The following is a 23,854-nucleotide window of genomic DNA, read 5'->3' on the forward strand; positions in this document are numbered from 1 at the left end:
ATAGAATCGGCAAAAACTCGAACGCATGTTTAATGGCGAAATGCCACGTCGTCCAATAGACGGACGTCGGCAGACATCAGGGGAAAAGTCTTCAATGATCCAATAAAGTGGGTGCTGTTGTGTGAGCTTTCTCTGAGAGCGAAACTGAGGCCGCGAAATGAATCCCCTGCAGCAAAAAGAGATGATATCCTGGTTGTCTTCGGGTTCCATGGGAGATACAACAGGTACCCTGCTCCGCGAATACCCATACGCGTTCCCGCGTTTCGTCCAAAGCAAGCCCCATCGACTGAAAAAATAAATCGACGTTCATCTGCTTCATACCGAACGCGATATTCTATGAACGCTGTCGTTGCGAATTCCGTGGAATACGGCCGTCCGTGAACCACGACTTGTTTGCGACTGCATCCTAGTGTTTCCAGGGCCACACGAACAAGCTGTTGAGAAGCAGAGACGTCCATGGCGGCTACCATCGTCACTTCTGCTTTCCGTAAAAGGTAAGCAACGGGCCATTTTCTACCATTGACCGCAAGCAGTGTTTCAGATTGTCGTTTTTCGACGCTGAGCGCATTTCCTTGTTTCTTTCATTCATCTGATATCTGCGATATGACTGACCTGAGAACGCAACGCAGTCCTTCTTGCACTGGTCAGTAAACAGTCTATCATACAGACAATTTGTCAACGATCTATTCGATACAATGCATCGTGATTTCGATCCCCTGCTCTACAATGCACCGGGTTTGAAACAAAACCGAGCTGAATGACTTGAGCGATTCATATCGGCAAGCGATCCACGTCGTGCGTCTGCGATCAACTCTAGCGCCTACTCGCTTTAGCGCAAGGCTCGGTGTCGAGAGGCTTTAGTCGCGTACCTAAAGCGTCCGTGGATCGGACTCCTGTGAGAGGTTTTCTTGGACAAACAGTTCACTTGCAGCAGAGCGTCGACGCTCTAGACGTTGTGGCTAGCGGAGCTAGGAGCGCTCGAGCGGGCCGTGATCGCTGCTCTGGCTAGCAGTAACTGTGACGCACTCGGCAGAGCCCTGGGCAAACTCTTCGATCTCATACCATAGAGGAACTAGGGATTCAGAGGGCTCGCAAGAAACACTGAATACCAGCGATCTTTCAACAAGCGCCGATTGGTGGCGGCTTGCGTACACACGCATAACCGAGCGCATAGCTTCCACAGCTTAACCCATGGAACACGAAGCGAACTTGAACGATCTATCACTCGACGACAGGGGCAAACGAGAGCGTCCAGCACCTGAATCCGAAGCTCCACCCTACGTGAACCATCGGATCAGCTGCTGGGAACGTTTCCGCCAACACAAACAAGGCACACTGCTGGGATCAAACGGCAGCAGCGACGAGATTTTGATCAAGCTACCCGATGGCACGAGTACTCGAGGCAAACGGTACGAGACCAGTCCCTGGGATGTGGCGCAGAGCCTGGGACGTGACCTTGCAGAGCGCTCGGTTGTGGCTCTGGTCGACGGGGAGCCCTGGGACATGAACCGACCGCTAGAGGCTGACTGCAGCGTCGACTTTCGCTCGTTCGATACTCCCGAGGGTCGAGCTGTGTTCTGGCATTCGACAGCGCACATGCTCGGAGAAGCGATGGAGTACAAATACCACGGTGAACTATGCATAGGGCCTCCTGTTGAAGACGGTTTCTACTACGACATCTTTCTCGGTGAGCGAGCGATCACTCCGGAGGACCTCGCCGACCTGGAGCGAAGGATTCAGCGCATCATGAAAGACAAGGGGCGTACCTTTGAACGCATGGAGCTCACCAAGAGTGAGGCGTTGGAAATGTTCGGCTACAATCGGTTCAAGTGCGAGCTCATCGAAAAACTGGGCGAAGGGGAAACAATCACTGCGTATCGCGATGGGCCTTTTATCGATCTATGCCGAGGGCCGCACGTCCCATCCTGCGGCCGTGTCAAGGCAGTGAAGCTCACCCGCCTCGGACAAGCGTACTGGCTGGGAAAGGCCCAAAACCCGTCGCTTCAACGAGTATACGGTATTTCTTTCCCCGACAAGCAGCAGCTGAAGGAATGGGAGCGACGGATAGAGGAGGCAGCCAAAAGAGACCACCGCAAAATCGGACGCGATCAGGAGCTGTTCTTTTTTCACCCGTACAGCCCCGGAAGCTGTTTCTTTCTGCCACATGGGACACGCATCTACAATCGCTTGTTGGAATTTATGCGCCGCGAGTACTGGAATCGCGGCTATGAAGAGGTGCTTACCCCGACCGTCTTCGATTTTGCGCTGTGGGAGGCCAGCGGCCACGCGGCGAACTATCGCGAGAACATGTTCAGCTTCGAAGTCGAACAGAGAGCGTTCGGCCTCAAGCCCATGAATTGTCCTTCTCACTGTCTGATCTATGCGTCTCGTGTGCGATCGCATCGGGAGCTGCCGCTTCGCCTGGCCGACTTTGGTATCCTGCATCGCAACGAACTGAGCGGAACCCTGACTGGTCTCACTCGTGTTCGCAAGTTCGAGCAGGACGATGCGCACATATTCTGTACGCCTGCACAGGTTGAATCAGAAGTTCTCGGTTTCCTGAAATTCCTCGAGCACGTCTACCAGATATTCGGCTTCAAATTTGAGCTCGAGCTCTCTACGCGACCAGAAAAATTCATGGGCGACCCAGCGCTCTGGGACCGAGCGGAGTCCATGCTTGCGCAGGCACTATGTCAGTTCACAGGCAAACAACGCGACGAACCTGGCGGCTGGCGCCTGAATCCCGGTGACGGTGCCTTCTATGGCCCCAAAATCGACATCAAACTCTTCGATGCGCTGCAGCGGCGACACCAGTGTGCTACCGTTCAACTGGATTTTCAGTTGCCAATTCGCTTTGATCTTCGTTACACGGCTGCGGGTGCCAGCACTGAGGACGGCAACGCGGCTGCAAGCGGACCGGTACTGGCACCAGTCGCGGAGCGCAGCCTCGACACCACCGATGCCACGCCCGAGGACGCCAAAGTCGTTCCCGCCTCGCACGACGTTCATCGGCCCGTGATGATTCACCGCGCGATTTTCGGCTCATTCGAGCGCTTCATCGCGATCATCACGGAGCACTATGGAGGAAAATGGCCGTTCTGGCTTTCACCGAGGCAGGTTGCTGTCCTGCCAGTGAGCGATCGATTTCTTCACTATGCGCAGCAGGTGCACCAGCGTATTCACGACGCAGGCTTCTTCGTGGACGTCGATAGCTCCGATCGCAAACTGGCGAAAAAGATTCGGGAAGCACAACTTGCCCAGTATAACTATATTCTTGTGGTCGGTGAAAAGGAGCAGGCCGACGGAACTGTGAATGTGAGAACACGGGACAATGAGGTTCACGGTGAGCGTACGATTGATCAAATCATTTCCGAGTTTCGCCAGTTGACAGAGCGATTCCAATAAAGCATTTCGAGTGTATCGCAACAGTACCCATCCGCTGGACAGCGACGAACCGGCGTGCATCGGATCTAGCGACTCGAGCCGGTCTCGTGCATTGACGCGTTTCGAGTACCTAGAGACGATAGCGTGTGTGTCTGTACACCGATTTGCAGACGCCCCCCCCCCCCCCCGGGTTTTGCTCTAAGGGCCCCATGCCATCGGCTTTAGTTTCTTCTCGTGCACCTCGAGCCGGAGAGGATGTCCAACAAAGCTTGATCGCCTCAGCTCCTCGGGTCTTGTGTTCAGCACCGCACTTCTCCGGATATGGATCGCAGCGTTGAAGTCTCGGTTCACGAACTCCATGCATGTATTGCCGCTGTGGTTGAATTCACCAATGCAAGGGTTGATAGGACTCGTTCCCTCTGTACCAGTACAGTCTCGTCATCTACCCGTCAGGCAAACATCTTTTCTGACATATCTCCCCTCTTCGTATGCTCATTCTTCCTGCTCTTCTTCGCTTCATAGTCGACGAGAAGAGGATATTTTTGAAGCATCCAGCGATGATGACGGCCCTGCGGGATCCCCGACTTGCAAGTCCATACCTTTTCCTTGGATTTTATTTGCACTTTAAATCAACGCACTTGGAATGCACCTGCTGTAACTCATGAAACCGCTTTTGATACCAGGCACCTGGATATGGAACACCATCGAGTTGATAGCCTAGAATCGGGGAATGGATCTCAGGGCAGCCGCCGTCGCCGCCGCTGCCGCCGCTGCATCGATCCACTCTCAGCGCAGCGCAGCAGCAGGGCGATGCAGTGCTCATCTGCAACCTCCGAAAACGTCCTACAAGGTGTTGCGTGAAGTACACGAGCACCTGTTTATCCTGGGGAATTTTCGAGGCAATCGATAGGTGTTTCTTTTTGGGGGCGGCTGCTGCGGCGATCGCTTGCTTTTTCATAGCGAGCACGGAGAGGCAGGGCTTGTCATCGGAGGGTACCGCTTGCTCCGCCCCCGTCACAATGAGTGCGGGAACAAGTCCCGTCTCACGCAAGTCTGAGGAAGCAGACGTGGTGAAACCGAGACTTCCCCCGAATCTTCAGTTTCCAGAACGAAATCCTTCAGAAAAATTTGCTGAGATGGTGTTGGAGTCTTGCGCATTCAAGGCCGTAGCTGCGGCAATCGCTGGTGGCGGTCTTGGCGTTGCCCTGGGACTCTTCATCGGCGGCTTTTCAGCCGAGTTAGATCGGGCTGTCGAAGCGCAGTCGCCGTGGCGAGAGCAGCTTCGAGCATACGGGAAAGCGCTTGCGGCCCAGATCCGAACGTATTCGAAGAACTTTGCCCTCTGGGGAGCAACATACACTATCGCGGAGTGCTCCGTGGAGAAGTACAGGGCGCGTCACGATCTCTGGAATAGCCTCATTGCCGGCTGTGCGACTGGTGCTGTGCTAGCTTCCCAGCCGCGAGCGTCCATGAGTGCTCGAACGCGCGGCCAGCAGATGTCGGTCGGCTGCCTGGGCGTCGCAGCGTTTAGCTGTGCCATCGACTACTGGCTAGAGCATCGGCACGCGTGAATGAATATGGTGAACTAGGTGTTTGCTGTCCGTAACGGTCACTCGTTGCTGGACCCCGCCAAGTAGGATGCGTTGGTGTTGTCGCTGGTGCGGCCAGCGCGCGACGCTCGAGAAAGCTGCACCAGGAAAAGCCCCTGAGCGATCGGAGCACATGGAGTATACCGCGGGTACCTGGTACGGAGCGAGAGCGCGGACCCCGCTGTGGCTGTGATTCGGGAATCAAAAAACGAATGCGGCCTTTGGTAGGCAGAGGTGACTTGTACCCAGTGAACGACTGTGAGGAATTTTGGAATCTGCTGAAGCATCGGAGGCACGCGGCGGACGCCCAGCCAGGACGCTGTGATGTCTTCCTCGTGCGCCATGGAGCGGGCGTGTGCGAATGAAAGCGTCTAATCCGCTCCTATATTCGATACTTGGACGACTATTTCAGGTCTTTGTTGTTGTACGCAAACGTCACAGTGGTTTGAAATGTGCGCGCTTGCTCGTTTCGAGCAATGTCGCAGTGGCGAGCATGTCCGATCTGGAGCATTGCCCGATGCCCGGGAGCGTTCTGATCGCTCGATCTCTGCTACACGTTTTTGTTCTGAAGCACCGCTTGCGCTCGCAAATGACCATGAGGAAAAAGGGTCCTCTACGGCCGGTCTTGAACGACGCTGGTGCTTTCGATTCCCGCAGAGACGTCGTACTTTCGAATCTTTCCTTGTGACAGGTCGCGTGCGTGACGAACCGTGTAGGAATGGGATTTCGATCCAGATGATCAGCTGCGAGAGAACACAGTCTGAACCCGACGTCCGATTCATGACATTTCCCTGGGTGCTTTGCAGAGGGCTCGGCCCAGCGTCCAGTTCAAGTTCGATGCGACGGCATCGCGCATTCCTCGCAGTTCTTGGCGAGATGGGTCATGCCAATGACAGCAGCAGCAGTAGCTGCTGCTGCTGCTGCTGCTTCGGCACACACGGTAGATGCGATGGTGAAGAGGAATCCTTGCCTGAGCGCCTCTGCAATGAGCAGCGTCTGAAGCGGCGTTGGCTTCGTTCCAGAATGAATGCGGGCGAAGCGGCGGCATCCGTGGTTCCCGTCGCAGCATTTGCACTGCTCTTCGGAGACGATATCCATTGAAGCTTCATCACGATCATGATGATCCAAGAGTTTTGTTTTGTATCTCTGACGCATACGCATTGTCGAGCGCTGGCTCTCGTGCGAGTTCGAATTTGCAGCACTAGATCGGCAGAGCATGTCTCGTCTTCCACAAGCGCCCTGCTATTGCCAAGGCTCCATGCGGCTTCTTTGCGTTCTCTGTCAAAGAGGCGCTCGCTAGATCACCGCCAGCAATGTAAACTTGGTGTTTGGTGTTGCGACTCTAATGAAAACTAGAGGCGGCCACAAATCGCTGCACAGAAAAGAGGGAAAGCGTGTCACACTGGTGCGACCCGTGTGCTGCCGGATAGCGCCCGAAGACACAGTATCCTGGGAGGCTGCACGAGCCACCTCACGGTTGCCAAGTGTTGCGGAAACGTTCGCGATGTGTACTGGAGAGAATTCGACGACTCTGCCAAACACGACTTTTCGTGGATGCTTATGCGTCAAAATGCAACCGCCACTTCCCTTGAGCCGCCTCCGAACGACGCAACAGCATGTCAGAGCGCCCAACGATCCGCATGCCCTTCTTTACCTACAGCAAGTGCGCTGTTCCTAGGAGGTCTGTTCGCGGATAGAACCAACGTCTTGCAACCAGATTCATACGCTGCGGTCAACAGCGCCTAGCAAAGGATACTCATGAACTTGTGTGAATGCCAGCACCAACTCGTTACCAATGTCTTTGCGCGAACCAAGAAGTCCTCCTAAAACCAAACCCAAATGCGACTGTAACCCACACCCAGTGTAGAATCCTTAAATCCCCTCTTTACCCGCAGCAGCCCGGCAGTGATCAGGGTCCTTCTCGCGAACAAGCGCAACTCTGCCCAAAAAGAGCCCTTCTTCGACGCTAGACTTGCCTCGCAGACATAAAGCACGCACCGGCCACAGTTTCCCCAGCAGCTTTACTAGATCAAGGCGGAGCGCCACAGACACCAGTTCAATCGACGTCCTAGACGTACATATTCCATGCGAACACCTCTTCCGTATTTTACAGTGCTCCAGCTTTCGACTATGCTACCGCGAACCTTACGGATTTGCACACGCTCCCCGTATCCACACAAAATCCTGCCAATAATATCACACATTCATCTACGCCCTGCTTCGATTCATCGATCCTGCACCATCACCAATAAACACGAAACAAACGAGAGAAACCTGCATGCCGCTGATGAAAGCGCCCCACAGGCACGGAAGCGAATCCACGCGCAGGTTTTTTCATGGACAAGACGTTCACATAGGCCAGCGTTCTCCGATTATGCGCATTTTTCTTTTCTTACTTTTCTTGTGTGTTTTCTTTCAGTGCGCGGTGAGGTATCCATCAAACACCCGATCTCCAACGTACATTACCGATACCTCTTCTCGGATATTCTGGTCGTTTCGTATCCGCATGCAGATCAACGCCACGCGCGGCTGCGCTCTCGGATCGATCCGCTGTGGACGGCGCGAAACGGCGGCACCCGGCGCAGCGCCACCATAGCGGAAGGGGCGAACGCACCGTACCCCAAGTAGGATACCGGGGGCCTCCTTGTTGCGAACAGCGGCATGACAGCGTGGTTACTGGCTCCCTCACCTGTCCATGCACGAAAGATGTTCAGTGCGAGCAGCCGGGTATGTGCGCTTGGAACGGGAAGGCAGCTGCCGGTGCAGGTGCCGTCGGCTCCGCAGCGAGCGGCACGGCGTACGCGCTCCCGGAAACGCCTCTCGTGCTCAACGGAGACGCACGTGCATCTCGTAGGTTTTGGTCTCGCTGGGGCAGCGTTAGCGTTTTATCTTTGTGAGCGCGCATCCCAGAGCCAACGGCTGACGATTAGTGTTGTCGACTCGGCCGGTGCGGGCTGTGCTGGTGGTGCAACGCACGCATCCGCTGGCATCCTGCACCCGTTTACGCCCCGCGGACGAAAGATTTGGCTTGGCGACGAGGGCCTCATTTGCATGCGAGAAATCCTAGGGGTTATATCTGAGAAAGACTCGTCGCCGGTTGCGCGGCGGAGTGGCCTGCTTCGTCTAGCGACCACCGACCGAGAAGCTGCGGACTATGCCGCAGCAGCAACGCAAATGTATCCGCAGCAGCTGTACTGGGATGCGGCTCGGAGTCAGCTTTACATTCCCGACGCGTGGGTTGTTGATGCGCCCGCGTACGTACGTGCCATTCGGCGGTACCTCGAGCGTAACCACTCCGACAAGCTCACGCTCTGGGAGACGCGTGAAGTGCGCTCGGTAGCCGACGAGTGCCGGCGGCTGCAGAGCCTTGCTGAGGCCAGCTGTGCAGCGGTTACTTTCCTGGTGATTGCAGCTGGCGCCAGCAGCAGGCTTCTGATTCCTTCATTGCCGCTGACATGGTGCGGTGGCCACAACCTTGTTTTCCGGAGCCAGGACTTGACGTGGCCGTCGCCCGAGTTCGCAGCGGCGAGCACGCTCACTGCCGGGTTTTCGTCAACAAGTGCACCAGGCTCCGTGCCCCTGATCGGTCATGGGTCGTATCTGGTACCGACACCTGACGGCACTCGTGTCATTGGCGGTGCAACGAAGGAGTACGGTATGACGGCAACAGAGGTGCTCAAGGCGCAGTCTCGTTCACCGTCGGAACAGATGGCGCGAGCCACTTCGGCGCTGAGACAGCCTCTCAGTGCACTGCTTGGCAGGTATGCAAACCTCGCAGAGCGCTACGCTGCCGGAGAGTCGCCGCTCTCGAATACAGGCATCCTGCGCGATCCGCTTGAGGCGCTCTACGGCGTTCGAGCGCTTCCGCCACGCAGTGCTCTCGGAGCGGTGCCTCTGCTTGGAGAGATCCAACATGAAGCGCTTTCCATGTTGGCAAGCACAAGCATACCAGAGAATACTCGCGTCCTGTATTTCACTGGTCTCGGCAGCCGCGGCTTAATCCATCACGGCATTATTGGCCGACTTGCAGCTGATGCTGTACTTCGCGGAGAGTCTGTCGTCTCGCTTGGCAGCGTGGCAAGTCCCACGGTACTTTCCTCGGTGCGTCGCGCGGCAGCGGCAGCTGTGGCCGCCTCCTGACGGCGCCGTTCCGAGCTGCCAAAGTTCTCGACCACCACAAACCGTTTCCGTCGACTCAGCGGGCGGCAGAGTCGAATGGTGACCTTGTCTCCAAGAAGACAGCGATCCTCCTCGTCATGAGCCATAAACCTACGCGTAACGAAACGGTACGTCTTGATTTTGGGCTCATATCGAAGTCGACGCGCGGCAACGACAACCGTCTTCTGCGGTGCGTTCGAAACCACGACGCCGTGAATGCACTGCGCCCGACGTCGCCTCGTGAGGCTCAAGAGGCGCTTACAGAGCACCTCCTGGTTATCGGTGGGTCGCACCAAACCCCCGTAGGCCCGTAGCGCCTGCTTTAGTTCGTCGAGGCTCAGCGACTGAACTTGTTCGATTGGGGCGCCAAAGTAAGGCGCCGTATACACGGGACCCTGAACAACGCCTCTTGACTTGGTCGACTCTGAACAGTACCGAGGGAGCACAGCGTGATTCGTAACCAGCAGAAGGCCTGCTCGCCGCGTTCCACTGTCGCACAGCGGTCCAGTGCGTGGCCCCTGCAGACCTACGCCACTCGCGGAAGCGAGACTGAGAACGTTGCGCCTGACTATACGAGTCAGAGCAGTAAGCGCGCTGTACATTCCGTGTCCGTACGTGGAAACCAAATGAAAACGAAAGGATCCCTACGTGTTTGTATGCACGCGTCGAGCCACCACAGTCTATCCACGTACCTATGGAAATGCGTACTTGCGGATACAGGCTTTTGCGTATCCGCCAGCGTCCTTGCCGGCCGCCGCGAGTGTGTCCGATCACCGATGCTGGAGCGCGCTCGCTGCCTCGACGCGCTCTGCTCAAGCGAAGCGCCTTGTTGCGAGTTGCTTGCACCTGGAGTTGACGAGTTTGGGGTACCAGCTCCCGTGGAGGGGCACGACGGACGTGTCCACTGCGAGCCAGCCAGCCAGCCAGGTAGCCAGCCAGCCAGCGTCTCAGCGGAAGGTGCTTCGCGGTGGAAACCCAGTTATTCATGTCCTGCCAAACAGCGGCAGACTCGATAGCAACAGGAGTTGTGGGCGTAAGTCTATTGCTTCTGGTGTACTTTTTAAACCTGTTTGGGTACCTGCATGTGCAGCGCTGGCCTGATAGCGCAGTCTACGCGTCCCTCAACGCAATCGGGAGCGGGCTCTCCGCTGTGGCTAGCGGTCTGATCAGGTACTGGCCTTTTGTAGTATTGGAAGGCGTCTGGTGTTTGACGTCTCTTGCAGGACTTGGACGCATCTTGTACAGACACTGGAAAGGAAACCATAGCACAGCGAGCGCCGACGGAAGCAACACGAAAGACACAGGTTGAGTGAGCGCAGCTGGTACCCGAGACACCCGCGCTGCGACCGTGTTGGCAGTAACGCGAGTGCATACATATACACCAGCGGGCCTTTCGAGACGAACACTCGGATAGGCCCCCGGTGCAATGATATATACGCACCGACCGTGCGCTGTTTGATTCAGGGGCGACCCTTTGCTTGGTCTCGTGGTGACTAAGTTTTGTTCCTTGTCGCCGGCACCATGGCTGTCAGCGTGTGCCGTGGAGGCCGAGCTATCGATTGAAGTTTTTCTGAACGAGCGCCTCGTAGGCGCCTGTCTACTGAACGGAACACCAGCCCCGCGAAAAATACGGTTTAACAACCTCCGCGGTCGTCGCCGGTTGCGCCACCGTGCCAGTGCTGGAGCCACTGGTTCGTGCTGCTGCTGCTGCTGCTGCTGCTGCTTCCTTGCTGTGGGGCAGCTTTGACCCCTTGTCCTTCTTCTTCGGTTTGGAGGCCCCGGCTCCGGTGCTCTTTGGTGCTTTCTGTGACTTGGGCTTTTTCTTCTCTATTTTGTCCGGACGACGCTGCGCCGTAGCTTTGCTTTTCCGCGACAACTTGGACTCCCGTTCTAGTTTCAACGGTATGGGCTCCCGTTTCGCTGCGCGGGCGGCTGCGGCAGCCGCGGCGGCGGCACGAGCCGGTGTTCGTCGCGGTGTGGGTAGTGGCGCCTCAGCCGTCGTGGGGCCGGCGGGTGCCGCCCTCGAAGGCAGCGCCGCCGTTGCCGCTTTTTTGTGCGGAATTTTTTGAGATTTTTTCTCTTCAGACTTGGTGCTTGATTTCATTTTCACGGTCATAGAGGGTTGAGAGGGCCTTTCGTTATAGAAGAACGCGAAAACGTGGACCAAGCGCGCGACGTAACGCATTCGTGCGTGCGCGCGCGAATTCGTGCTTGTGCGCGCGCATTCGTGCGTGTGTGCGCGCTCTCGTGCGTGTGTGTGCGCGACGTAACGCATTCGTGCGTGTGTGCGCGCCTAGCGGCGACATCTTTTTCATTGACAAAACGTCTCCAACTGACGTGCAGGCGCCTCCCAGTCTTTTCGGACCGGCCACCCACTACTGCTTCCAAATTCTTCTCATATAGTTCCACTTTGAGAGGTTGTCCAACAAAGTTCTCCCGTGTCAGCTCTGGAGGTCTATTCTCCAGCACAGGACATCTCCGTATATTGATAGCGGCGTTAAAGTCTCGATTCACAAACTCCATACGCTTCTTGCCGTCATTGGTTGTACTCACTAATGCAAGGAGTCCACGAACGTTCGCCCTCCTTTTCATTTGCTCCTCCGTCAGCGGTCCGTACTTTGCTATTTCCTCAGCGCTCCGCTGACACGTTTCCATCCCCACTCGCTGAAGTGTACATCCCAGTTCATGGTGTGTATACGATGTTCGAAACTCATCTATCGGTATCGTAACGAAACGCCGTGCACACTCCTTGTACGTTCTTGTCGTCGGAGCTGGCGTAGTTTTTTTTGGGTCTTCCAACACCCTGCCCTATACGCTACTGAGAGCCTCTGACTTTCATCCTCTATGAGGGCACTCAACTGATTGAAAAAGTTGGCAAACGCCCGCTGGTTACCACAATACAGATTCATTCGCAAACGAGCCCATCTGGGCTTTGTATACTCCTCCGGCAGCGCATCCCAATGGGCAAAACGAACTTCCATGAATTTCCGGAAAGCTTCAAAGTCCGCTCCTCGGCTGGTCACCTCGCTCAAAGCTTCCAGGTGATCCTTCATTCCTGAATTCTACGTACAAATTTTCTTCCTCGCATTCATTATACCGGATTCTCGATTGTATCTCGCTCTCGAGAACCTCAAAAGGCGCATGTCTTTCTGACGTAAGTTGCCGTCAGTACCATCTTCCGCACGCTGCGGTGCTGCGATGGTGATGATATTTGTGTTTCCGGGGTCAGCGCCAACGACAAAGTCGTTCTCATGCACTTTCTGCACCGCAGGACCCGCCTCCTTCTTTTCTTCATGCTTCGCCGCGTCAACCATAAAGTCGTTATTCTCCATCTCCTGCGCCGAAGGATCCGCCTTCTTCTCATCTTCATCCTTCGCCACGTCAACGACAAGGTCGTTATCCTCCACCTCCTGCGTAGCAGGATGCTCCTCTTTGTTTTCTTCATCCTTCGTCACGTCAACGACAAACTCGGTATCCTCCACCTCCTGCATCACAGGATCCTCCTCTTTGTTTTCTTCATCCTTCGTGACGGGCGCGGCCGAGGGCGGGACTGGCCCATCTGTCTTCAACCGCCGGTGGTGTACACACATGGCTACCCCATCGATTTCGATCAACCTAGTGAATACCTTTTGTTTTGCTCGAATTGAGAAGTTTGAAATCGAAGATATTCCCCCAGTACGTCTCACGGTTTTCACCGGGGAACTCTGTCTTCCTTACACCGAACTCCGGACTGATCTGCCTCATGATGCCGTGAAGGACTGCGGAGTCGATAGTCACAAAATGTGACTTGATGTTGCACAACGGAACCACGTTGAAGCGCTTCCCCATTAGGGCAGCCCTCCGTCTCTACCACTCTTCATTTGTCTCTTCACTCAGCTTCATCTCTGCCTTGTGTTCGAGCTCTCGGTCGAGAAACACAAAATATCGCAGGAGGAGGCGATAGTATCTTTCCTTGTCTTTTTTTCAACTCTGATATCTTGTCTGTTGGATTCGCCAGCCCCAGTACCGCACGATGCTCTTGTTTAGCCACACGGATTACAGAAGCTTCATTCGTGCTCTCGTTTGGCGCCTTCTTATCGACGAATTCGACCTCATCTTCATGCTTGCGATCGTCCGTGATGCCGTTGGTAATCGCCCGTACGCCTTTGCGATAGATGGCCCGGTACGGCGCACACACGGCGCGTATCATGAAACGTTCGAGGCTCATCGTCAATTGGTTCTCCAGGTTCGTGAGGTACTTCATCGCCCCGTATGTGTAAATATTTCCGTCACCGCTGTATCGATTATCCTCGAAGCTGTAAAAGGGATGTTTTTCATGGAGGGCATCCACTAGCACATTTTCCTTCCGCGCTTCTGCTGTACCAAGCATCAGCTGTCGAATAAAGGTCTTGTCCAAGAAATCGTCCGGAATCTCGACCGTTTCAATATGCGCCACGTCTTCGTACATCTGCCTCGCCAAATGCATCACTCCTGACGACGCCTTGACAATGCTCTTGGAGTACTAGTCGACAAGTTTTTCGATAGCGTCTCGCAACTTTTCCGTGTACGGATTCTTGATATGTTTAAGAAGACCAGCTTTCACCACCATCTCGTCGTACAGTCGTCTTTCTTGCCGCCTTCGACGTAGGGCCTCCCGTTTTCGGTTCCTCTTCTCTTCTTTTTCTTCTGGACTCGGCACTGTTTTTTGTTTTTTTTCTAGCAGCCGGCGACCCTGGGCCTCCAGGATCGTGGACTTGCTTTTTCAAGACTTTCCTTTTCTAGTTTTTTTGGAAAAGAACGCTCCTTGAACCCTTCTGTTATACGCTACGAAAAACACTTGACTAGACTTGTTTGAGGGTTGAAACACAAATGAACTGAAAACTTTATTTTTGTTCGAATCCTACGCGAATACAACTTTTACAGCTGAACATCACGCTAGAGATCAGGATCGCGTTTTCCTTCAACGGCGGCATGCGCATCCTGTCTCATGCTTGCCTGATCTCCCAGGAACGCTCATTTAGCGCACTGCGTGCACCGCGCGAGACGCCTCACCGATCGATGAAGGACACGTGTCCGACACCCCGCCTTGGCACATGCGTGTTCGCATCGCGCTGGAGCGAAAATCAAGTGTCCTAGATCGTGAACTCACGTAGAACGATCTCTTGCTGTAGGCTCTGTCGCTGGTGCCGACGCTACTGCCCATCGCAGTACCGTCCTGACATACAAGGGGATGCAGGGGCCTGGTACGATACCCGTCGACGCGTCTATCAAACGCGTAGCGTTCTCTGCGGCTTACGCTTGTGCGGATGAGATATGCATCACTCTACTCATTAGAAATTTCGTTACATTTATTGATCGTAAACAAACAAGGTACGGTAGTGTTCCCCAACACGGATACAAGTTTATTTCATTTGCTTGTTATACATGCCGCACGGACGCTGGAATAAGGAACTAACCTGAATTTTGCTTCCACCCGGCGTCACGGGCTGGAACTGATGGCGCTTCAAGTCATTTCCATGCTGCTGTCGTTGTTCAACTTATGGTGCCTGCATCGTCCTCCGGATCCGGTGATCTTGGCCGAGGCATACCACACATATAGCGTCCAGATCTGCCACGACGTTTGAACATTGCATCTCGCCTGGCATGATCGACACGCTTGAGAAAAGCGCATACTGTATTCTGGTCTACTCTATCAGATTATATACAATTGCCTAACCCGTACATCGACGACCGCAGACCAACAACAAACGCCTTCCAAAAGAAAAACGTTTTCGCCAGCCGTGTACAGTAGTGGCGCTCTGCGCGCCCCAGACGAAACGTCTCAATCTACCAGTCCGCAGACGCCTCTCAGGCTTTGTTGAACGGCCGACTGGTATCGATCTCAGCTTCTCCTTGTACAATTCGAGACTGGGAGGCTGTCCCACACCAAAGTTGACATGCCACAGCGCCACGGATCTCGTCTTCAGAACCGCACATCCCCTGATATTGCTAGCAGTGTTAAAGTCTCGGTTAACAAACACCATGCGTTTATTGCCTCTTCTTGAACTTGTCCATGCAAGGAGTCGTCGAAGTCATGCCCTCACTGCCATTTAGTGCTCTATCAGCTCTCCGTGCTTTTCTGTCGCCGAAGCGCCCCGCTGGCTCTTCTCTATCTCATTCTTCTGAAGTGTACACCCGGGCTCATCCCTTGATTTTTCAAAATGAAGAAACTTGTTTATATCTTTAAGTTGGAACCCTCCCGGAGGGATAAGCACTTGCGGGGAAAACATGACATGAGCCCCGTAATGTCACCGTGTGCTGAACGTTTCAGCGATTCGCCCCGCAGACAAAGGACTGCTTTGCGGTACCTCTACAGACGTTGAATGCACGAGTGCGTGCATGCTTTGCATCGCCCCACGTCGCCCTAGAACCAGACCCCAGTTCAAGGCTCCCGACAGCGGCAGCGAACGGAACACTAGCCTGCTCAATCCTTGAACAGTTCGCATGCTTTGTTCTGCAAATGTTCAGGTTGAATCGCACGCGAGAAAAGCAGACCTCATTGGGTCCCAGGGTAGCCTGTGGTTGTCACCGATTTTGCAGATGATCGGACTGATCACGCACGAAGCGCAGCGGCACGGTGCGCATCATGATCCATGGTGCGATACACCTCGCCATCATGTCGTCGGTCCGCATCGAACGACTCTGAACGAGTCTAGATGCTTGCTAGCGTTTCTTGCGTACAGCTGCCGACAGGACGAGTCATCGTGTTTCCCGCGCGTGCATGGCTAGACCTGCGTAGCGGTGCCTCTATCAAAGATGGTATCAGAACGGCGTAAGAGCGCACGATTGTTCTCAGGCGCTAGACCGGAGTCCAAGTACGATGCGTTGCTGCGGCCTTCAGACATGTGCAGTCCTGAACCGTCATCGTAACGTCTACGAAAGCATCTCAAACGACCGAATCATGTTTGGTAGTCCATGCTTTGGCATCGCCTTCGACAATATGCTTCGTTTCTAGGTTCTAGGTACGCGCTGCATTACGCACAGCTGCATCCGCTTCTGCTGCGAAAACATGCAGTGCCGTGAACGCGTCGCGGTGCACCGCAACCTGCGTCCCGTGCCTCATCCAACAGATCCTGTGTTTCCTCGTGCTCATCACTCAGACACAGAGTTGCGCTCGAGCGCGCCTGATCCATGCGTTTGGATCGAAGCCAGCCGCTTTTCGAGCAGTCTCGTTTCGTACGAGCGGATCTGGATATCGTTCTTCGGGACTCTGAGCGATGTCAAGCGCTCGTGCACTGGGCATGTCGACCACGATTCTTTTCCCGTCGGTTGGAGAACGCTGGTCAAGCGCAGACCCGCCTCTGCTCCCTTGTGCCGGATGCACGTTGACGCGGACCTTGTCGTCAGCGCCCAGCTGTGGAGGACGCTGTGCCCCGGGCGCCTTAGAAAGCGCCGACTGCTGCGCTCGCGTTCCGCCCCTGCCGGTGTCGTTTCGGAGCGCTGCCTGCAGCCGACGTGTTCGTTCGTGCTCTTCGGCTAGGCGCCTTTGTCGCTCTTCCTCCTCGTCTTCCCGAGCTAGTGCTGCTAGACGAGTCTGCCGTGCTCGCTCATCGGCTGCTAGCTGGGCTGCTTCGGCCTGCTCTCGCTCCTGCCATTTCAGTTGGTTCCGGCGGATCAGTGCTGCGTTCTCCTTGCGGTAAGCGGCGATTCTTTCATTCGTCCGCTCGACATCGATACCGTGCACAAGATTGAAGATGAGCTCTTCGACCATTTCCAGATAGTCCTCGTATTCTTGATCGCTAGTAAAGTCGTCCCGCAACTTGTTGAAATCGCGCAGAATGCGCCGGCGGATCGACTTTTCGCGTTCCAGTTCCTCTTCCAGACGAGACACCCAGTCTGAGGTCTGCTCCGAGCCGCCGACCGAACGCTCCATTTCGCCGCTGTTCACGCAACCCGAACGGACTTTTCTCGTTCCACTGCTTGTTTCAGACGGGAATCCCAGCCCGAAGCCTGAACTGAGCCTGCGGCGCGGCACTTCATACAACCGTCGTTCAGGTAACTGTGTTCGATGGATACCAGCGGTGGGTACGTGCGTACATCGAGGCGTTCGCGTTCCTCACGACGGTGTCCTTGGTGCCTGCATTGTTCGCCACGCTCGTGTCGGCATAGAATGCAACGGATCCGGGAACTCGGGCGCACAGTCTCAAGGATTCAGTGCATTCCATGATGATCAACACCAGCATTTGCCGGTTTGTTCTGTGACTGTTTCCGTTTCCCCCGCGCTTTTCTCAGGCTTGGAAAATACGCAGGACCTGCCTGTCCCGCCAGCTCCATTTTCCGTATACGAAGGATGTTCATTGCTGCATGAAACCCGCGACTTCTCGGCATCTGGATGTTGTCGACGCATTTCATGCACAGGCGTAAGTTGCGGTCTTCATACCGTTTGTCATTTCCATTTTCTTTGTATGCAGCCTCGGTACGCGCTTCGCAGCTGCGACTCTTGGCTGTGTAATGGTGTTCCCGTGTGCGCACCATGACTTGCGGTCCAGGCGCCGTTCCATGAAACGTGAGCGCCTGCTTCATCGCTCGTTACATAAAGTAGACGGGCACAGGAGGCTTTATTCCATGCCTTGCTATGGTTTCGCTTCCGGTGCCATGCCCTATGATCACGGGCTTTCTTCAGGTGAAGTCTTCGACGAGTTCTCTGTCCGCTGCGTGCGCGAGCACACGCTGTTCCCTTCAAGAGAAGATTCGGAGCACGCGATATTGTCCATGATGGAACAAGTATTGAAAGAAAAGCCCAGTCTCGAGATGCGCTCGAGATATTTCCATCCCTCCACGTTCGCTTCGTGCAAAGCGGTAGCGCACGCTCTATTGGAGGCGATCGCTCCAATGAGTGCAGAGCGGGTCCAGGTACATTGCCCATCCAGGCAGAAAAGAGGGGAGCCTCTCGGGAGCATAACGCCCGAGCGGTACCGTGATGCTGATGAATTCAATTTTTTATATATTTATATAGAGAGGATGGCATGTGTTTCGAACGAAATCGAATATTTGACGTGAGACGTTCAGTAAACTCGCGGTACGAGCTTGTGGAAACGCCTCCAAAGAACAACGTTGACTCTATTTTCCTTCTTCCATCCAGCGATGCGGATTGCAGCGCACGCGAGTTGCCATGAAAAGCAGAGAACAAAAACCAGAAGTGCGCGTAACTCGATCTTGTTACGATTAAGGAAAAGAGAACGGAGGAAGCGTGCGCGTATGCATCGGATAATGATATCCTTCATTTTACAAACTATTGCGTCGAGAAACATCTTGATTCCGGTGACGTAACGAATACCAGCAGCATCAAGTCATATGAATCACCCCGAAAACAAAACCGAGAGTTCGGAAGCGACAGATGAGTCACCAAACCCATATTGCCATTCTTCGAATATCGAAGTTGCACATCAAAAGAGAAACGTTCGGAAAAATCGCAAGCCAGGAACGGAGCGCGCAACCCCGAGTTCCATAGTAAAGTGGTAGGTGTGGAGGTCGCTGGCAACCGTTGTCCGCTGCTTGCCACGCTAAGCACTCGCTGATCCATGCGGAGTGAGTGGCCCTTCGACTATGCGTCGGAGGCTGACGCCATGCTCCACCGGATAACGCCGGAGAACTTTGAGAAACTGGTGCGGTTTGCTGCCCGTTTGTTGCGTGTGGGCGAGATCATCGCCTTGCCGACCGACACGGTTTACGGGTTGGCTGCAGCGGCTCGCAACTCGCACGGCATTGAGCTGTTGTACCAGACGAAGCAGCGAGACTTGCGAAAGCCGCTAGCAATTGCAGTTCCTTCGGTAGAGGACGTTTCGGTATACCTGCACACGGAACACTTGCCTCCGGGACTGCTCGAGGCGATCTTGCCGGGGCCACTGACGCTGCTTCTGCGCCAGCGAGAGGACTACGTGGGCATAGACCTTCAAGACGTGCGTATCGACCAATACAGGGGCTGGGAACGAGCCAAGCGGCTGGCGCCGAACCTAAACCTCAGGCGGGACGGTCTACTGGGGGTGCGCGTCCCGGACGCTTCCTTCGCCTGCGCGGTTTCCCGCGAACTCGGTGACCCGCTGGCGTTGACGTCTGCGAATGTCAGCGGTCGTGGAGACTGCGGCAGTGTTGATGAGTTTCGTGCGCTCTGGAGTGCATGCGCTGCAGTATTCGACGGAGGCGCTATGCCGAAACCCGTTATGCCGAGCACCGTCGTGGACCTGAGCGTACCCGGCACATTTCGCATCACACGTGCAGGCTGGATGGCGACAGACCTCGTTCGTATTCTGGAAAATAAATTCGGGCTCACGAACAAGAGCGCGAATACGAGCAACTAGGAGACAAGCTGCACAACTATCGATATCTGTGCTAGAGACAAGACCTCGGGCCTGGCCCAGCGCTGGTATCTGGCACCGAGGGTGGTGCCAGTGGCGCCCGCCCTATCCATGTGCTTCATGCATCGTGCATGGATCTAACACAGCAAGACATTGTGAGAGCGTAAGGCTTTGTCTTCTGGTCGATTCATCGTGGACGACGAGCGCCAATCGTCGAAATACCTACTTGGCCGTAGCGCCTCAACGACACACATGGCTGCGGAGCAAAGCACGCACCCCCAGTGCACTGTTCTCTGCAGGTGCTCTTGTCCACGGCATCGACGCCAAGAACAGCGCTCGCCAAGGCGCCTTGTGTACCTTTAGGGCCGACATCCCGACCAGATATAGAAACTTCCTATCTGGACGGGTGGGCACGTTCGAATCTCCTGTGCTGCAGTGGTCGCCTCCAGCCTCGGCGCTCCAGCGTACGAGCGGTCGCTGCCCAGCAACGCACCGAGGCTCATCGTTGACCACATCGTGCTCCTAGCGATGTTCGCCGAGCGCGTGCCTCAGGAGGGGCGCACTCCAACCTAACAGCGCTGCATTCTGTAGATGCGTATCGGCAATCATTTGAAAGAGTTCCCGGGTGCCGTGGCGTGACCTTTGGAGCCACAGCTCCAGATCCCCACGCATTTCATCGCCCGAGCGATCATACGCGGGCAACGCTCGCATAAGACAGGCATCCTCGAGCTGTGATTGCGTAAGAGTCTGCAGCCCGTCCCGCTGGAGCGCATCATCAAGGCACGCGAGTTCCGTAAAATGTCGTGCAAGCCGCTTCCGCAGCGAACGTGAGAACGATATCGGGAACGCGGGTTGTGCGAACAGCCTGCAGAGGGCGATCAACTCTGGTCGGCTGCACGAGCGCAGAGCACCGTCCAGCGTCTCCGCAGCGATGCTTTCAACACACGGAAAGGTTCCTAGGGCGTTCGCACTCACTTCTGGGTCGGTACGGGTAGCGAGCGCACGCCACAGCACCAGATGGGCCTCAATGTAGCGGATCCCTTGCATCCGCAATTGCATCTGGCGGTCCTCTTCGGTGGTGAATGTTGTCGGTTTAAAGCCCGGTATCGCTTCGGCTAGGACGGGGATCAATGCCGTCGAGATGAGGCTCACGGAGAGCAGCAGGAACGCTCGCAAGCGATCGTGACGGGTCTGAATGAGGAGCAAATGCTCCGGATAGGAGAGCGCCTCGTGGCCTCCTTTCGATAAACGCTTCTCCAGTTGTCCCGCCTGCTTCATATTCCGATACAGTTGTAGAGATCCGCGAGTGTAGGTGCGTGCACCTTCTCGAAATGTCTCCCATGCTCGTTGGAGGCGACGCCACCACGGTGCTGCGCTATCGCGTCCCGCGGGAGTTTGCTGACTCGGCTCTGTAGCCACTGCCTGACTCTTTTTGGCATCTCCCTCTCTGCCGCTTGCTTCACTGAGAAGTACCCGACCAGAAAACTGCCTTTCGGTCCGAACAGGACAGAACAGGCGAGGGTTCCGCAAGGACCAGCGTCCGCTGTATACCAGAGCGAGCGGCCTCCGCTGAACAAGTTCGGCACCGCGTCGAGAGCCACAACCCTCGAAACTGCCCACAACGAGCCCCAGCGCCCACTGATGGACGAACTGCCGTCGCAGCCTTGCCGTCATAGACGAAAAGCGCAAACCCTGGACAACGAGTCGGGGAACGTCAGGGAGACAATCGCTGGGAGCTCGTTTACCGCTGTGGCGGCGAGTCGCTGAGCGCTTCTGCAACGCGGCAGCACTGCTTCGCGTTCAGGCGTCACTGCCAGAAATCGCGGACGCGCTTTCAGGTCGACACCTGTTTGTTTGCCAGAGACTGTCAGGAAGTGAAACCATTTCGGGACGCAAACCTGCTATCCGTCGATGCCGAGACGCAGTCGAACCGCAGCGTTCACTGTCGCTGGCTCCGTGGGGCGTCGCGTGAACGCCCTGCCAACGCGAAAACGTCGTCGACGAACTGCACCAGCGACTGCACCCGAAGCGAGTTCCCGAGCGTTGTTGGTACCCGTGCGACACCTGTCACTATGTGGCTGCGTAAAGCACCCGGACTTCAACCTCGCTAACCTGGAGCAGCGCCTTCGATATCGGTTTTCCCGGTATCCGGAGCTTGCGAAACTAGCTTTCTCGCACCCGGCGAGTTCTAACGGTGACGGACACCAACGCCTGCTGAATAACGAGCGCTTAGAGTTTCTGGGCGACGCAATCTTGAGCGCTGTTGTCGCCGATAGTCTTTACCGACAGTTGCCAGAGGCCCGAGAAGGCGAGCTCTCCGTCATCCGAGCCGCCGTGGTCTCCCGCGACGCCTGTGCCAAGTACTTTGCCAGACTGGGCCTCGAGGAGTTTCTCGAATTCGGCCCGGTTCCACCTCCAGTGTACGAACGCCTTTCACGAACCCAGAATATTCGAGCAAATGCTTTCGAGGCGATCCTAGGGGCGATTTATATCGACGGCGGTTACGAGGCTGCACTGGAGTTCTTTTTGATGCACTTTGCAGAGGATCTCATTCATAAACAGATCCACCCTGTGCCAAACTATAAAAGCGTGTTGCAGGAATGGGCGAGTCAGCAAAAGGAAGTTGTCACGGAACTACCTTCGTACGAGATTTTGAAGAAGAGCGGTGCAGCGCACAGTCCGCATTTCGATGTTCGCGTTTGCATGCGCGTACGCGGCGCTCCGGAGCCCATTGAGTGCCACGGGAGCGGACGCAGCAGGAAACAAGCGGAACAAGTCGCTGCTAAAGCGCTGCTTCAATTGATGGGTGTCCCGATAGACAGAAACGAACCCAGGGACAGTCAACATGAAGCTCCGTCAGCGCTCGTCGAAGCAACAGCGCCTCTGCTCGGGTCTGCGGCTGGCACCATGCATCCATCGCGCTTGTCGCACAGCAATGGTCAGCAGACGTCCAGCGCTCGAGAACAACGCGTGCTCTGGGACGGTCGTCAGCGTCGCCAGTCGATCGACGACGTTCGTCGGTCCACGGATTTAGAGATGGTCATTCCAGCGGCGTACGGAGGAGCGGCAGCCTCCTTGGCCACGGTATGTCAATGGATTGCTGATGCGTATACGGTGCCGGTGGCAATGGCGTGTTTGTCTCACTTTGCGCTCACGGGAAGCATTGCCGCCAACCAGACCTGGATGCAACACCCACTCATTCCGCAGCTCTTCTGGGCTGTCGTGCTGGATCGGAGTCTGCTGACGCTGGCAGACGATGCACCGGTGGAGACGGTACAAGAGATGCTGCCTTCGGGGCAACGCATGATACGAGTCTACAGTTCGTCGGACGCTGGGGATGGTGCACTTCAGCTGGACCCGCTTGCACCGGGAGCAGAATCGGCGAACTTTTTCGTTGCTCGTCGCCTGGTGGTGCCGCGCTCGGAGAAGACCTTGTCCATGGGAATGTTTGTTCGATTTCAGGGGTGTCTCGTTCCGCAGCGGAACGATTTCGAAACGGATTTTATTAGCGATGACATCACGCAGGCTTGGCTAACGGCGCTCGTAGCGACTGTGGCGCTCATGTTCGTCAACGAGTCGTCGTCGGCATCGGAGACGGCGGAGCGCACGGAGCCGACGGTACCGCATTCGCACTGGACGGGCACGTTCGTACGAGAAGCAGTGCAGGAATGGAGCGATGCGCCTGGGCAGCGCGCTTTGGCGCGATTACGGCTGGCGTGCTCGCGCATCCTTCAAGAGCTGAGCGGATACGGGTTGTTGCGCTGGAATCGTCGGAACACGGTTCTCTCGTTGCATGCATCATTGTTGTTGCAATTTGCGAGGACCTGGTTATTGATTTGAATGAAGCGATGCGTTGCACGGCGCGTAGGGTTCGGTGGGGTTTCGGCTTCTCCCTGTGGATGCAGGCACATTCTTGCTGTTCTCGATTTCCGTTGCGATGCGGTAGAGATGTGGACGCATTACGTGTGGCTTGTGGGCCTGCGCTACACACCGGGTAGAGAAGCGCACCGGGCTACATCGGGCGAGCGCGGCTTGATCAACGAAGATGCAGGTGTTTTGCTGGCAAGTGCACGGTATGTTCAGCTGGTGTCCCGTACGCTTTGCGTCTGCAGGTGGGCGCGTTGCCAAGGCAGCAGCCAGCATTGGTGATCAGTAGCTTTGCCGGCCTCTGGGCACCGTCTCGCCGTGTCGCTGGGTGCATCTGGTGTATAGGTCCAGCAGCTTGTTCAATGGATTTGTCTAGCACGCCCAGCATTCGTAACGACTGCTGCGGCGCTATACGCTCTGACGAGAAACTGCAGGGCACTGCAGAAGCCGAAACAGATCGTTAGCATACGGGGCACCCCTGCGACCTCGCGTAAGGGTGTATCCTGCTCGCGCGTACGGACCAAGAGGTTTTCCGGGGACGCG

At 55.6% G+C, this 23,854-nt stretch overlaps 10 protein-coding genes across 10 annotated transcripts, besides 3 other annotated features; 6 read left to right on the forward strand and 4 right to left on the reverse strand.

Moving 5' to 3' along the window:
- Positions 1-1,191: 1,191 nt before the first annotated feature.
- Positions 1,192-3,405, forward strand: CYME_CMS208C (threonine--tRNA ligase, cytoplasmic; the record flags this gene model as incomplete). Its single annotated transcript, XM_005538800.1, has 1 exon — positions 1,192-3,405. The coding sequence occupies one exon, from the start codon at positions 1,192-1,194 to the stop codon at positions 3,403-3,405; it is 2,214 nt and encodes a 737-aa protein (XP_005538857.1).
- A 998-nt stretch (positions 3,406-4,403) lies between these two features.
- On the forward strand, positions 4,404-4,955 carry CYME_CMS209C (mitochondrial inner membrane insertion complex subunit Tim22; the record flags this gene model as incomplete). Its single annotated transcript, XM_005538801.1, has 1 exon — positions 4,404-4,955. The coding sequence occupies one exon, from the start codon at positions 4,404-4,406 to the stop codon at positions 4,953-4,955; it is 552 nt and encodes a 183-aa protein (XP_005538858.1).
- A 1,611-nt stretch (positions 4,956-6,566) lies between these two features.
- Positions 6,567-8,097: a sequence feature (possible transcribed region).
- On the forward strand, positions 7,635-9,113 carry CYME_CMS211C (similar to D-aminoacid oxidoreductase, DadA; the record flags this gene model as incomplete). The annotated part of the gene is made up of 1 exon (XM_005538802.1): positions 7,635-9,113. The coding sequence occupies one exon, from the start codon at positions 7,635-7,637 to the stop codon at positions 9,111-9,113; it is 1,479 nt and encodes a 492-aa protein (XP_005538859.1).
- On the reverse strand, positions 8,978-9,733 carry CYME_CMS212C (mitochondrial ribosomal protein S17 precursor; the record flags this gene model as incomplete). The annotated part of the gene is made up of 1 exon (XM_005538803.1): positions 8,978-9,733. One exon carries the CDS (start codon positions 9,731-9,733, stop codon positions 8,978-8,980), a length of 756 nt encoding a protein of 251 aa, XP_005538860.1.
- A 383-nt stretch (positions 9,734-10,116) lies between these two features.
- CYME_CMS213C (hypothetical protein) lies at positions 10,117-10,440 on the forward strand (the record flags this gene model as incomplete). The annotated part of the gene is made up of 1 exon (XM_005538804.1): positions 10,117-10,440. The coding sequence occupies one exon, from the start codon at positions 10,117-10,119 to the stop codon at positions 10,438-10,440; it is 324 nt and encodes a 107-aa protein (XP_005538861.1).
- Positions 10,441-10,728: 288 nt separating this feature from the next.
- On the reverse strand, positions 10,729-11,247 carry CYME_CMS519C (hypothetical protein; the record flags this gene model as incomplete). Its single annotated transcript, XM_005538805.1, has 1 exon — positions 10,729-11,247. One exon carries the CDS (start codon positions 11,245-11,247, stop codon positions 10,729-10,731), a length of 519 nt encoding a protein of 172 aa, XP_005538862.1.
- Positions 11,248-11,445: 198 nt separating this feature from the next.
- Positions 11,446-14,906: a sequence feature (repetitive element).
- A 1,339-nt stretch (positions 14,907-16,245) lies between these two features.
- CYME_CMS215C (similar to CDK7/cyclin H assembly factor MAT1/TFIIH subunit:) lies at positions 16,246-17,022 on the reverse strand (the record flags this gene model as incomplete). Its single annotated transcript, XM_005538806.1, has 1 exon — positions 16,246-17,022. One exon carries the CDS (start codon positions 17,020-17,022, stop codon positions 16,246-16,248), a length of 777 nt encoding a protein of 258 aa, XP_005538863.1.
- An 89-nt stretch (positions 17,023-17,111) lies between these two features.
- Positions 17,112-17,763: a sequence feature (possible transcribed region).
- A 907-nt stretch (positions 17,764-18,670) lies between these two features.
- On the forward strand, positions 18,671-19,447 carry CYME_CMS217C (hypothetical protein, conserved; the record flags this gene model as incomplete). Its single annotated transcript, XM_005538807.1, has 1 exon — positions 18,671-19,447. The coding sequence occupies one exon, from the start codon at positions 18,671-18,673 to the stop codon at positions 19,445-19,447; it is 777 nt and encodes a 258-aa protein (XP_005538864.1).
- Positions 19,448-19,966: 519 nt separating this feature from the next.
- Positions 19,967-21,118, reverse strand: CYME_CMS218C (similar to mitochondrial distribution and morphology; Mdm38p; the record flags this gene model as incomplete). The annotated part of the gene is made up of 1 exon (XM_005538808.1): positions 19,967-21,118. One exon carries the CDS (start codon positions 21,116-21,118, stop codon positions 19,967-19,969), a length of 1,152 nt encoding a protein of 383 aa, XP_005538865.1.
- Positions 21,119-21,355: 237 nt separating this feature from the next.
- CYME_CMS219C (similar to dsRNA-specific ribonuclease) lies at positions 21,356-23,284 on the forward strand (the record flags this gene model as incomplete). Its single annotated transcript, XM_005538809.1, has 1 exon — positions 21,356-23,284. The coding sequence occupies one exon, from the start codon at positions 21,356-21,358 to the stop codon at positions 23,282-23,284; it is 1,929 nt and encodes a 642-aa protein (XP_005538866.1).
- Between the last annotated feature and the right edge of the window lie 570 nt (positions 23,285-23,854).

This window comes from Cyanidioschyzon merolae, chromosome 19 (assembly GCF_000091205.1).
Source record: "Cyanidioschyzon merolae strain 10D DNA, chromosome 19, complete genome".
In the NCBI taxonomy this organism is placed as follows: domain Eukaryota; phylum Rhodophyta; class Bangiophyceae; order Cyanidiales; family Cyanidiaceae; genus Cyanidioschyzon; species Cyanidioschyzon merolae.